Source organism: Jaculus jaculus, chromosome 12 (genome assembly GCF_020740685.1).
Source record: "Jaculus jaculus isolate mJacJac1 chromosome 12, mJacJac1.mat.Y.cur, whole genome shotgun sequence".
Classification (NCBI taxonomy): Eukaryota; Metazoa; Chordata; class Mammalia; order Rodentia; family Dipodidae; genus Jaculus; species Jaculus jaculus.
In genome coordinates, this window is record NC_059113.1 from 101,897,451 (window position 1) to 101,912,568 (window position 15,118).

A 15,118-nucleotide genomic window follows, 5' to 3' on the forward strand; every position below is an offset into this window, starting at 1 on the left:
AGTGATCAAAGAGGTATGGACGACAGTGTCATTTGCTCCTCTTTTGACTTTCTTCTTGCCTCTCAGTCTGTTACGCAGTCCTGTCCTGTCTTTTCAGTTTGGCCTCCTTTTAAATGTAGCTTGCGTCTTGTAACAGTGATGAGTGACGTAAACACGGTGTGAAGCTGCTCCTGTAGGGAGGAAGCAGACCCTGGAAAGGCTGAGAGAAGTGTGATCACAGGACACAGCCTCACTTGTCCTTGATTTTATGTAATCCAAAGAGAGAGACGAGCTGCACGGATTCTGGGCGCACTGTCACCTACTCGTTGTGATTCGCTTCGTTTCAGGAACTACAGCCATGAATGAAGAAATCATAGATGGAACAAGTGGATGTAAAGTCCGAACTGGTGCCCAGAATGAAGCTGCATTGCTGGCTTTGATGGAAAAGACTGGCTACAGCATGGTTCAAGAAAATGGGCAGAGGAAATTTGGTGGTCCTCCCCCAGGTATGGATTTGTTTGTGTGTTGTAAGTTAAGGCTTTAGCAGATGAGACATCGTTCAGTCAGTGCCTCTTCTCCTGTAATGGCCATAACATCTTTATGGTGGTTTTTGGTGAGGAAGGTAAACTACAAATTCTGTACATGTCTTATCTATACATTTTTCAATACTGGTCCTGCTTTAAGAAGGCGTTGAGAAACAAGTTAGGTTATATTAAGAAAAGATTAAGGTGCTTATGGCAAAGTCTGATGACCTGGGTTTCATATCCCAGTACGCATATAAAGCCATATGCCCAGGGTGTGCGTGCATCTGGAGTTCGTTTGTGGTGGCTAGAGGCTCTGGTGTGCCTTTTCTCTCTGTGTTACCCCCCCCCCCCGCTCTTTGTTTGCAAATAAGCAGAATAAAAAAAAAAATTATTAGAGCAGTAAGGAAAGGTGTAAATGTTGATATTTAAGGGAACTCAGTTGGTAAAAAATTTGAAAGATGACTGAGTAGAGAGGAATGATGTTTTTATAATCAGATTCAAACAATGAACAGGTATGATGGATGCCTTAGCTTCCAATAGCTTGTGCAGTTGCTTTGCTCAAACTCTCCATTGAGTATTCTGCACATAGTTCTGGTTTCTAGTTACCTCTGTGGTACTGCTAGCTCTTCTCCACCCTCTGGCACACCTCAGCGGCAGTTTGCCTTGCTTTCTCTTCCCGAGCCTCCCCGTCATCCTTGTAGCTCATTCCCATGTTGCTTTGCGGTGAGTGTTCAGACCGCTTGTGCTCAGAGATTTATCTGACTACTTTATCGAAGAGAACGCCTCTTTTGGGACTAAATCTTTGTATCACTTAATCTTTTTCTTACTGTCTTCTAGAACTTTGTTGAAATACATTCCTGAGGGTAGGGACTTCATTTTATTTAGCATTGTATCCCCACCACTTAGAACAGGGCATGGCACATAGGAGGCTGGTAGCCACCTTGTAATGAGTATATCTCTTGAGTGCTAATGTTTCAGGTCGCTTATGTATCTCTGTCTTTCAGGCTGGGAAGGCCCACCTCCACCTAGAGGCTGTGAGGTTTTTGTAGGAAAAATACCTCGTGATATGTATGAGGATGAATTAGTTCCTGTATTTGAAAGAGCTGGGAAGATCTATGAGTTTCGACTGATGATGGAATTTAGTGGTGAAAACCGAGGCTATGCATTTGTGATGTACACTACAAAAGAAGAAGCCCAGTTAGCCATCAGAATTCTCAATAATTATGAGATTCGACCAGGGAAGTTCATTGGTGTGTGTGTAAGCTTGGATAATTGCAGATTATTTATCGGAGCAATTCCCAAAGAAAAGAAGAAGGAAGAAATTTTGGATGAAATGAAGAAAGTTACAGAAGGAGTTGTAGATGTTATTGTTTATCCAAGTGCAACTGATAAGACCAAAAATCGTGGTTTTGCATTCGTTGAATATGAATCTCACAGAGCTGCTGCCATGGCCAGGAGAAAACTCATCCCAGGTACACAAAACGTCTCAGGTTACTTTGACATGCTAGCCCCATTGTAGCTGTGGGGAAGTGGCAGAGCAGCATAAGTCACCACGGACAAAATGTGTGACACCACCTAGACAGGAAGTCAAATAAATGATTGTAAAACACAAATTGATGCCAACTAAAGCATTATCAGATATATATATATATATATATATATATATATATATATATATATATACACACATACATACACACATAACATGTATACACACATACACACTTTTTTTTTTTTTTGAGGTAGGGTCTCACTGTAGCCCAGGCTGACCTGGAATTCATTAAGGAGTTTCAGGGTGGCCTTGAACTCACGGCGATCCTCCTACCTCTGCCTCCCAAGTGCTGGGACTAAAGGCATGCGCCACCACGCCCGGCTCACACACACACTTTAACTGAGCTGTTAATTATTATTTAAATGAAATTTACAAGGGATGGACTTAATGCTTGGAATAGCTGTAAAGTGTTTTGTCATATTGACTGCCATAAACTAGATTTGTGTTAGTAAAACAATGATAGGTGAGTAGGACATAAGTGCTTCCAGATAGTGATACGGGCTGAGTTTTTATTTATTTGGAGAAATGGTCTTATGTAACTCTAATCTTAGTCAGTGTTTTAAGTATCTCTCAAATCAGTACATTCCCTTTTTTTGTAGGAACTTTCCAACTATGGGGCCATACCATCCAGGTAGACTGGGCTGATCCAGAGAAGGAAGTTGATGAGGAGACCATGCAGAGAGTTAAAGTTCTCTATGTAAGAAATTTAATGATCTCAACCACAGAGGAAACAATTAAAGCAGAGTTCAATAAATTCAAGCCTGGTGCTGTTGAGCGAGTAAAGAAACTTAGAGATTATGCTTTTGTTCATTTTTTCAACCGTGAAGATGCAGTAGCTGCCATGTCTGTCATGAACGGAAAATGCATTGACGGAGCCAGTATCGAGGTAACTCTGGCAAAGCCGGCGAACAAGGAAAACTCGTGGCGGCAGCACCTTAATGGCCAGCTGAGCCCCAACTCTGAAAACCTGCTTGTCTATGCCAACAAAGAAGAAGGCCACTCCAAAACGTTAGGCAAGACGCCAAGCCTTCCTGCTCGGCTCAATGGTCAGCATAGCCCAGGCCCCCCGGAAGTTGAAAGATGCACTTACCCTTTTTTTCCTGGAACAAAGCTTACTCCAATTAGTATGTATTCTTTAAAGTCCAGTCATTTTAATTCTGCAGTGACACATTTAGATTATTACTGCAATAAAAATAATTGGGCGCCACCAGAATATTATCTCTATTCAACTACCAGTCAGGATGGAAAAGTACTCTTGGTCTATAAAATAGTGATTCCTGCTATTGCAAATGGCTCCCAGAGTTACTTCATGCCGGACAAGCTCTGCACCACCTTGGAAGATGCCAAGGAGCTGGCTGCGCAGTTTACACTACTTCACCTGGGTAAGTGTAGAAATGCTTCAGTGGTGAGATTCAAAACATCTGTTGGCTTTGAATTCTCAACTGAGTGCTAAATATGCATATATGTCCGTCTATGAATTTCGGGTAAACTTGTTGAATCTTGGCTCCTGTATATTTTTCCTATATGTAACTTCTCAAGCTTTGTTTACCTGGAGGGAAATTTTGGTTTTGATTTACTATAGAGGTTAGACCCTATTTCATTACCTTATTATTTGTGTAATGACTAATCCTGACTCAATAAAAATTTCTATGAAAGTTACAGGATTTGTTATGTGAACTAATTTTTAAATTTCCCTCTAAGTCCTGATGATGTCTGCCTGGGGGTATAGAGATTCATAAAATCAATAATAAGTAGACACAGCCTTATGCTCAGCAATCTGGAAATTTGTCATTATAACTCATAAAAGACAAAAGGCATCATTAAAAGATGTTGTTAACGATTCTTTTGAAGAATACTGTGCTTATAAAGAACTAGATTTCTCAAGCATTGTAGAGATGATTAAAGATTAGTGCACAGAACCTGGGTATGGTGGCGCATGCCTTTAATCCCAGCACTCAGAAGGCAGAGGTAGGAGAATTGCTGTGAGTTCAAAGCCAGAGAGACTACCTAGTGAATTCCAGGTCAGCCTGAGCTAGAGTGAGACCCTATCTTGAACAACCAAAACAAAAAGAAAGATTAAGGCACAGGAAGACACTAGCTTTGATACATGCCTAATTAAGATGGCATTCTCAATTATTTTCAAGAAAAGTAGTCTATAAAAACACCCCTGTCAGGGGAGACTTGGTGGGTGTGGAGTGGCCCACTTACAGTGTCTGCACTTGGGAGGCAGAAGCTAGAGGCTCACCTCAAGTGAAGGCCATCTGGTCATCTTCTGGTGCTTGTCTGTCGTTGTAGTCCTGTGGCATGGAGGTATGTTAGGGGATTGTGATGTGGAGATCTCGTCAGTATTTCAGCACTGAAGGTAGGTCCTTCCAGGAAACATTTCCTTAGTGGCCTCTCAACAGCTTGGAGATTCTTGGTATTTAACAGTCACTTAAAAGTACAGATTCATAGATAAATTATGTTTTTATGCATGAAATAAAGGTTTTTTTTTTTATAAGTAAAGTGCATGTAAACTAGGTGGCAAGCAAATGACTGGAGTTAGAGGTCTTAGATAAAAAATAGTCAAAATATTTGTTTCACTTGGGACTTAGGCAGTTGCTTTCTGAGTGAGTTTTCCTCGAGGTATGTGTGTGTCTGATGTTCATTGGTAATTTGGAAAAAATTTATGTCATCAACTTAAAATTACTTATGTCTTATCTGAAAGCGGAGGTTTCTGTGGAGGTATGGTTTACCCATCTGGTTTTCATAGAGTGAAGATCAGGTTCCACAGTCAGCCACTGACTGTTAGCTTTGACTCCCTCCTGCATTGGGTGCTTTACTCGTATGTGGCCACGGTTCACTGCTACTGACCTTGTCACTGTCAGTAAAGATGAAGCCGTCCTGACCTGGATTTGGTTAGTTAAGGATAAAAGTGGGTTTCATACATTAAATATTTTGAGGGCACATGCACATTCCTCTAGTCATTTCAGATTTTATCAATTTTGTAACAATGGTGCTAAATTAAAAATTGAGTGATTTGTATTTCTCCAGTCTCTCCATCACTCAGGGAAGAAGTCATAAAGTCAGGATCAAAATACAGGACTTGACGGTTGGAGATGTAGCTCAGTGGTAAAGCACAAAGCCCTGACTCAATGCCCAGAACTGCAAAAGTGAGGAAAAAATTGGATTATATCCTAGAGCTTATTTGGACATAGTCCTACCAGGCCTGAGGTCTTGAGTAGGGAGAGTAACAAAAAATGCTTATTGTGCCTGACTAGGGAAGGAAGTTGAACGCATTTTTTAGGCAACTAAAGAATGGGGTGAGTCAAGAAAGCAGAAAAGCTTTCTTGAGATTAGTAACCTTTGAATCTGATCAGAAAGTCTGTGAGACTTTGGAAAGTTACTAAGCAGGGTGGGGAGTTTCTCAGACAGGAGGCTGTGTTGCCACGTGACAGGCTCAGACTAGACCAAGTAGTAACACCAGGAGCATCTTCCAACTTCGCTCCAGTAGCACTGGATCAGCTAGTGACAGATCTCAAAGGGATGGTGCTTTTATTATTTTTTAATATTTTATTTTTTATTCAAGAGAGGGAAAGAGGCAGAGTGAGAGAGAGAGAGAGAGGGGGGGGGGGAAGGGGTATGCCAGGGCCTCTACAAATGAACTCCAGATGCATCCACCAACTTGTACATCTGGTTTACATAGGTCCTGGGGAATTGAACCGAGGTCCTTTGGCTTTGCAGGCAGGCGCCTTAAATGCTTAGCCATTCTCCAGCCCCTGGTTGGTGCTTAAAAAAAAAATACACATTTTCCTTAAGTAAAAGTTAAGGGTTGGCAGCAGAATGCACCTAGAGTTACCATTGATGCCTTCAGGTCCTACTAAGTGTTTCAAGCAGAGAACTTTCCTGAGGTTTTGATTGGCTGTTACTGGTTTGTAGAATCCTTCAAATAGAGCTCTTTATATATTAAGTCTTTTAGCCCTGTTTTTGGAAAATAATAAAAAAAAAGACTTTCCAGAACTTTTTAATTGTCTAGATGGTAAAATTGGCCTTGTAAGATTTTTTTGCACATAGTAAGTTTTCTTAAAAGCAACTTACCTGGATACTTTTCATGAATCTTTTCAATTTGGTGTTTATTTCAGCCATTGTCCATATTTATCTGTGGTGGTTTTTTAAATGACATGTTAAAGCAGCTTTCCACTACTGCACTATGCCCAACCTGACCTTGGTCACCTTGGTGACTACTGAATGTTATTATATAAGCAATTATTTTGCTTCCCCCCCCCCCGATCTCTAGGTATACACTTTTAATTGTCCATAGAAATTTTAATTTACTAACTCCATTTTTCAAGTTTAAAAACTCAAAGGGGGAACAAAAGACGTTACACTCTTAAATGACCATAATTGGTGCTTTGAAAAAACAGTCCTTTAGGGATAATAGGCACCCAAATGAGTGGTAGAAATCAGATATTTGACTTCTGCTCTTGATCTTGATTTAAAGTATTTGACAATCAATTTAAAGGTATATTTCTAATATAGCTAAAGCAAGCTCTATTTTTAACACAAGTATTCTAGTAGAAGAAAGGCTGAAACCTAAGGTTAATTCCAAAATGTAACCCTACTTTTACTTCAGAATTAGAAACCATCTCCAACTTCATTATGTCACAGTAACCTTCAAAACCTCACTCATGCAGCAGGGTGTGTAGTTAGGTATTTATTTGGTTATTTTTAGCCATCTTTAATAAGCAGGACACAGTCCATGCATTTACTTGTTTTTGCTTTTAAAACAAGATCTTACTATGTAGCAGAAACTGGCCTTGAACCTGACATTCACCTGGCATATTTGTGGAAAACTTGGGGGTTAGTGTAGATAATTTTTATACCAGCTGTTTAAATTTGTCACTGTCACTTCCCAGTGTCTTTTCTGTATCATAAGTTGGCATGTGTGTAGTCATGGGTTGCAGTGTCTTGTGAATGACTGCTTTCTCTAGGAGTTTGACTTGTTTTAGATCTGGGCCACTCAGTGTCTTTCAGATAAAACAGCTGTGGAGCTGCAGACCTGACGGACAGAGATACTCTTTGTAACTTCTAATGTTAATAGATCTTACTAAATAGTTTGCCAACAAATAATTATAAGCAAGCCATTTTTTTTCTTTTTTCTCTGTGTAATGCTCTTATATGACCATCTAATTTTTTAACATTTTATTTTTATTTATTAATTTGAGAGGGGCAGGGGGAGAATGGTTGTGCCAGGTCCTATAGGCACTGCAAATGAACTCCAGATGCATGCGCCATCTTGTGTATTTGGCTAACATGGGTCCTGGGGAATTGAACCTGGGTCCTTTGGCTTTGCAGGCAAGTGCCTTAACCTCTAAGCCATCTCTCTAGCTCCCATCTGATGTTTTTGTTGTTTAAAGAGATAAGAATCTCTGTGCCCCAAATAACTTGTGTGATTGACTTAATTTCTTCTGACTTACGTACTGTTTTGGCCATGACAGATGAAGGTCCCCCCACCAATACGCACATACTGAAAAAACACGCAGTTTCTACTGTACTCTTGCCAGTGCCCACTCATAGCATCGTTTAGAATAGGTGGAATAGATTTCCCCTAGATTGCAAGTCAGTAGGTGCTTATTTACAGTTAACTTTAGCAAAATTCATACAAAATAGTAATTAACAGTGATCTGCTTTACTTGTTAACTCACAAGGAAGCACCTTCAAAACTACATTTTGTTAAAGATTCTGCACTAAAAGATAGAAAAACAACTTCACAAATATCAAAAAGTTAAAAATACTTTAATTTTTATTCCTGATACCACTACCACGGTTTACAGGGTAATACACCTGATGTAATGAAAGAAAAATGCAAAGCTGCCACAGGAGGAGCCCGCGAAGGCACGTGTAGTTGACCTGCCCAGGGAGCCTGCCCGCCTCAGCTGCCTTCGCCCTGCTGAGTGGCTCCTTCTGCGGAGATCTGCACAGTTCCTCTGGTGCATTTGGGACAGTGGTCTCCGAGTCACCCGCAGCTTTCCCGACAACTCCTCACTCTCTCCTGCTAAGAACTGTAGCCCTTTCCTGCTGGTTATAAACCTTGGTGCTTCTGTAGCCACCACCAGATCTACAGCCATCTTCACAGGGTCTGCCAGCGCGGCTTCCGCCAACATTGCTCCCTTCTTGGGTCCATACCTGGCCTGCTGTTGTCACTGTAATCTGCAAAGTCATTAGGCTCCACCTCCACCATAGTTACCACCGCCAAAGCTTCCTTCTTCGTTCCGTCTGTCCTACCCTCCTCCTCCACCATCACCACATCCATCACACCGGTTCCCATATCCTGGTCCACCACCACCATAGCCTCCTTTACTACTTACTATACCCAGGACCGCCGCCATAGTCACTGCCACCACCTCCCCCGTAACTCCCTCTGCTGCCTCCACCTCCTCTCCACGACCACCTCTTCCACCACGGCACAAAGTGCCTGTAAAGTTGCCTGATCCACCACCACGACCTCTCTGTGACCCACAGAACTGCACCTCTTGCTTAGACAGGGCCTTTTCATTTCACAATTATGTCCATTGGTAGTGTGAAATTTCTAAATGACAATTTTGTCAACTGTAGTATCATTGGAAGTTCCAACCAAAAGCAAATCCTCTCTTTTTTCTACTCACTTCTTTGGTTGCAGTCTTGTCATGCTTTTCAAAGCAGTCTTTCAGATTATACTCTTCTATATTGTCTTTAATACCATCAACAAAAATTTTCTTCGCTGTTGCATGGGCACCCGGCTTTACAGAATGAATCCTCTACAGAAACAGCTGTCTTGGGTTCCACACACCCCATCAACTGTGTATGGCCGAGCACACACTGCTGCCTCCACCTCTGTAACACGCGAGTGGTCACAAAACCAGTGTCTTGGTTTGGGGGTCTCTCATGACCACACAATCTGAGTGTGGTTCATGTCTCAAAATGTTCTCTCAAAGTATTCGGTGTGGTTCCAGTGCTCAGACCACCAGTCAACAGCTCCCTCCCCTGCCATCTCCTTCCCATCATGGCCCTGCATTTTGAGACACAACTAGCCTGTCACGTTGAGTTCACCATAGGGCTGAGAGCCACACGAAGAGGTCAACAACAGATCTTTCAGATATTTTCTCTGTTAGAAAAATTGCATGGGGGCGGATTAACAAGAGTTCTGACAGTGCTTGTTGTCATAGCTTCAGTTGGATTTCATGGATTAAAGAAGTTGAAAGGGTGTTGGCATGGTTTAATTGAACTTCGTCAGACCTTCAGGTTAAAACTTAGTTCAGTGCTATTTTAGCTCGGCTTATATTTCCTCTGAGCAAGTGACTTTTCTAGATGATCGGTCCTGATATTTGTGAACCATGTTGTGTAAAAATGGGTATGTTTTTAATACCGTTGCTCTTCCAATGTCAATTGTGGCTGACACGGTTATTGCTCTTGCATTTGATTTGAGATGACTGACGGACATCTGGAAAGGAGATTAGCAGAAGGTTGTCATGTCTGCTGTTCCCTGAAAATCAGGTTTTGACTTCTGTTAGAATGTGTAACCTCTTAAAAGTTAGGAAATACATTCCATGAGAAGGCACTGCTGGTGTGAGGAGCTTTTCTCTGGAGAAGATAACTACTGCTGTCTCTCTTATGAGTTAATATTTCCAGATTGATGGGCAGAAGTGCAAAAATAGACTTAGATTCTGAAATTGTCAAATTCTTGAAGAGAAACTTCTGCTTTTTAAATTTAAAAATGATTTCAGTAGACATTTAAGTAAATATAAGATCATTACTGTATCATATTACAATGGATTTTAACTTACAGAAAGCTACTTTTCTCTAGATTTTCATGTCTGACATTCATGCTATCTCAAATTGGTATTATAGCATATAATTTTCTGAATGCTTTAAATAAAGTTGCATATGTAAATTAAAAGTAGGCATCATCATTAATGTTTTGCATATTTATTTTCACATGACCAAATAACAAGATCAACATTCCATTGACTCAACTATGTGCCTTTGACCCTCTGAGAGGGATCAGTACTTTCACAAATGTATTTAATGTATTCCTTCTGGATTGTTCTGTTTGTTTGTTTGCTATAAGACTCTTTGATGATCTAGTATTTACCATAAATTTCATCTTTCTTACACCTGTGTTAATTCATGGGCCACAGGTAATGTGGAGTTAATACTATGCAAGAAGCAGCTGAATAGAGTATTAAAATCAAACCAGCTACGTGACCTTGGAGTGGAAAGTAAATAACTAAGTCTCTTAGACTCTAGTGACTTCACCCCTAGAGTATCAGGTTCTTTTGTGATCTCAAAGGATTAAATTTTTATAATGTTGCTTAAAGTGTTAAAGTACACATCCAAAAATCTTGTGTAAGACCAGAAATAATATTTTAAAATATTTTATACATACCAATATGTGTATTTGAGCTTAAATAACTTAAAAATAATAATTTCCTTTCTAAGAATTAACCCTTTGTCAGTGAACTGTCTCTCTGGAATTCAGATCTTTTATCTATATCTTTTTAAGAGATAACACAGCTCTAAAAAGTAACTCAGGCATCTAACTCGTATTTGGTACATTCTTTTGCTTATTTTCTTTGAATTTGCCTCTTAAAATTTTTTTAAAATAATTTTTGAGTCTTTTCGATATTTTAAAATTTACTTTTATTTGAGACAGAGGGAGGTAGGAGGATAGGCAAATGAGTGCACCAGGGTCTCCAGCTACTGCAAACTTCAAACACATGATGACCCACCTTGTGCATCTGGCTTTTGAGGAGAATCGAACCTGGGTCCTTATGCTTTACAGGCAAGCACCTTAACTAACTACTAAGCCTTCTTTCCAGCCCAGAATTTGCCTTTTAATTGCAGTCAAAACTAAATGAAGATCGTATAAAAAGTTAGTAAGTTTAAAGATTTTATAATAGAATCTAGGAAAATAGTAATGTTATTAACATCTGAGGTCATTATTGGTTCCATGGTTTCATTTACTAACTTTTAAGTGGGATTTTATGAATTCAACCATTTTAGCCTGTAATTTCTTAATATCATTGGCTAATACAGTCTTTAAATACTTGTTTAACGTTTTAATTTCAACAATTACTTATTGATCTGTTGGCAACACACTTTGTAATTGCCATCTAATTCATATTAAAGGATTTTTTTCTTTTATATTTTCATGCTGCAATGTATTTTACTCCATTCTTGGATGTCTACAGTAGTTCATAATTCTACCATGTGGTGTCACCAAAGTACATTTTTAAAAGGTGGCTTTAAAAGGAATTTTGTTACATATTTATAAAGTTCCCCTGTTTTGGGATCTGCACTAGCTGTGTGAGTAGCTGTGCTTGTTATCTCTGCTTCCTGTTTAGTACTGAGTGTACTGGCCTGCCAATGTAGTGTAGTGAAGGGAAGTGAATAGAGGACGCTTAATTATTTTGTGTTTCTAATCACTCTTAAAATTACTTTGTGTCAGTTGATTTCAGCTCTTTTGCCTAAAATCAGATACAGTCTTAGGCAGTCAATATTTGATATATCCTAGAGGAACCGTCCTCTCTCCAAGCCCTGGTGGCACAGTTTGAAATCTGCCTTATTTTCCCCAACCAATAATACTTTTTAAGCCACTATTTGGATTTTTTTGATCTTTGAAGTGTTACTATTTGATAGAATTATATTAAGCCTGTGGGTAATAGAAAATGATATTTGAGCTATAAATCACCTGTATATAGAGTTTTATATAGATAGTAATTAGTATTTTAATGAACTAATTTGTTGAGAAATTAGTCTATATTAATTGTTTTAATTCAATAATGGCCATCTTTATAGCACACTGATGGCATGCTAGTTTACAATGTAATTCCTCCTATAACTTAGGCTAAGAGTATGTACGATGGGGCTGAGTGAATAGCTTTCATGTTCAGCTTGCTCGTATTCTGGGCTGAAGATCCCCTCCCCTCGAAAGTTCACCGTGGGAAAACATCAGCTGTCAGTTATATTGGCTGATTTGGTGAATGTATGCCAGGATAATCTCTCCTGTGTGATGAAGTAATCTGCCTTGATTATTGTGCTCACACTTCATGGAAGTGATCAACACTTGAGTAGATAAGCAGGAGCAGAGACCAGGACTCCAGCTGCTTCTAGGGGGTGGTAACCTGCGCCTGCCATCACCTTTGTACATTTTGACTGTGCTTATTCTGTTTTCTAAGCATGCTGTTACTAGTTACTTTCTTTCTTGTAACTTCTGTTTGTGGATCATGGGGAGGCAATAATCCTGAATTTAATTTGTGCATATGAACCTGGTGTCAGCAGTACTCACTGCCCCCTTGCCTGTGCACTCGCCAGTCTGGGTAAGAGCGTGGTGGCGGCACCCACGGCGCGCGGGCGGAGGGCTGTCTCTGCAGCTCCAGCTTCCGCTTCCGCTTCCGGCCTGAGTTTTGGTCGAAGAGTGACCAAGTTAGCAGTTAATGTGTTTATGCAGTATGTGGTTGTTTGGGAATCAGAATTTATAAAACTTCATGGGAGCTATTAAGATAACTTAGAAAACAAGTTTAAAGTTGTGTCTGGGTCTGAAATTTATGATTTTTACCAAAAGTAATAAAAGAAATAATGAAAGCAGTAACAAGTTTGTATCTTGTGTATCTGAGTGCTTCACTAAGAGACTGAATCTTTGGTATGAATTTTAGGTGTACCAAGTAGACATGGTGGTGATGCTGGGGCATTAGTATATTACTTTTTTCTCTCTCTCGGATATTAGAACAGATTTTTAAGCAACAGTATAATTTCTTGCATTCTGTGTTCACATAGTGGAATTTACAAATATGGCAAGTTTTTCTAAATTTATTCCTTGTTTGACTGTGGCTTACCTAAGAGGTTTTAGTTCTATGTTGATATGCAGACATTTATGTACTAATGTTTAAATAAAGCCTCACTTCTTGAATTTTAGGAACCTTTCATTGTTTTTCTTACTGGTCTTCTTGCGGCTTTTGCTCCAGGCCAGTTGCTGCTCCTGCAGTAGCTAAGGTGGCTCCAGGCAGAGGACACAGGCACCATCCCCAGCCTTGTGGAGGCAGAGCACAGTTTAATCATTCCATTGTCTTGAGATTTTATCTTACTTTTCATTGAATAATTATTTTTATTTTCAGTTCTTTCCGTTTGAAATTGTGTTGAGTTGTCTGTGACAAGAAAAATTTCTATAATCAATTCCCAAGTAACACATTTAGATCTGAGACATCAATACATTGAAAATAAATAACACAAATACAATCCTTTCTCAGTTAGTTATTTATCCTGGATGTGTTTAAAAGCCACTTTAAAATAGATGGATTTTGTTGCTGTTGTTTTTGAGGTAGGGTCTCACTCTAGCCCAGTCTGACCTGGATTTCCCTATGTCATCTCAGTATGGCCGTGAACTCCTTGCAATCTTCCTACCTCTGCCTCCCAAGTGCTGGGATTAAAGGCGTGCGCCTGGCTGGCTAGATGGATTTTTTTTTTAAAAAGAATTTAGTTGTGCTAGAGTGATGTCTCAGTGGTTAAGGTGCTTGACTGTAAAGCAAAAGGACCCAGGTTCAATTCCCTAGGACCCACATAAGCCAGGTGCACAAGGTGTGACATGTGCCGAGTTTGTTAGCTGCGGCTGAAGGCCCTGGCACACCTTTTTTTACCCCCTCTCTCTAAATGAAAACACATCAAGATAATTTTTAAAAAGAATTCAGCCAGTGAGAAATTATAATTGGGAAAATGGAGCCAAACAAAGCTAAACAATATGGTTTGTAGGGATTATGAATACATGTTAATTAGTAGTTACCTTAAAAAGTAAAAGTGATTCAAAATCATGATTAAGTGGATTATTCATGTAGACATCATGACATGATTATAGGTCAGAGAAAGGATTTGAAAAGGATATAAAAGCATCTTCTTGGGCATTACCTTTTTGTTTATGAACATGGGTGAGTGATCAAATGATACAACCTATGTGTCTATATTATATACATTTCTCAGTCTGCATATTTTAATAGATAAATAAACAGGCCAAGAATGAAAGCCAGCCAATGAAGAGTAAGATCTTGTATTTTATAAAAATCAAAACCAGAATCAAAATCATTTTGCTCTGTAGAGAGTCTCAATATAATTCAAGGAACAGCAGGAACGTTACATAATGTCCAGACCAAATAATTTTATTCTGCTCAGACTGTATCTGAAACGTTTCTTTTGGGTGCCATGGTTTGGATAGCCCTGGACAACTGGGGATGGCCTGGAGACCATGTAATCGAAAACAAGGTATTCAGCAATTGAGATGTTTAAGTCTGTTTAGTCATAAGCAGAGGGAATATGATTGCTGTCCTCAAATGTCTGAGGAAGACATTTACTTTTAGCATTTACTTTCAAAGCTCCAGGAAGTGGAAGTAAGTCTGGCCAGAGGGAAGTGTTATGGAGGTTGTTTTTAACAAGGGCCATCAAAGTCCTTAACAGTGCTATAAAACAGAATCCAGCCCCAAATGTTTACTTTTTAACATTTAATTTAAATCGGTTTGTATTTGCTAAATACAGGGACAAGAAAAGTTTTTTTTTTTTTAGTTTTTATTTATTTTAATTTTTTGTTTATTTTTATTTATTTGAAAGTGATACAGAGAGAAAAAGGCAGATAGAGAGAGATTGAGAATGGGCACGCCAGGGCTTCCAGCCACTGCAAATGAACTCCAGAGGCGTGCGCCCCCTTGTGCATCTGGCTAATGTGGGTCCTGGGGAATCGAGCCTCGAACCGGGATCCTTAGGCTTCACAGGCAAACGCTTAACTGCTAAGCCATCTCTCTAGCCCATTTTTTTAAAATTTTTTTTTAACAGATTATACTCTTTTGTTTTTTTTTAATTCCCTCTCCTCTGTTCCCACTTCCTCTGTGGTAGTATGGGAGCTGTTGAAGGGTCATGAAGACCTCATTCCCATTGGGATAATGGGGGAACCAACTCTATGGCTCTTAAAACCATTCTGCCCCCTCTTCCACAGTGTTCCTTGAGCCATGGCAGACTTGTTGGCAATCTAATTTAGAGTGAGTTATTTGTAGCCTCTGGGTTTCTG

At 39.6% G+C, this 15,118-nt stretch overlaps 1 protein-coding gene across 2 annotated transcripts in view; it reads left to right on the top strand.

Annotated features, from left to right (window-relative positions):
• Nucleotides 1-337: 337 nt before the first annotated feature.
• The window catches only part of Rbm46 (RNA binding motif protein 46), a 31,986-nt gene continuing 17,205 nt past the window's right edge, over nt 338-15,118 (top strand). For both annotated transcript variants that reach the window (XM_004655880.2, XM_004655881.2), the window contains exons 1-3: nt 338-485; nt 1,508-1,975; nt 2,655-3,437. In XM_004655880.2, coding sequence (XP_004655937.1) covers nt 338-485; nt 1,508-1,975; nt 2,655-3,437 — 1,399 coding nt within the window. The remainder of the gene's footprint in view (nt 486-1,507; nt 1,976-2,654; nt 3,438-15,118) is intronic.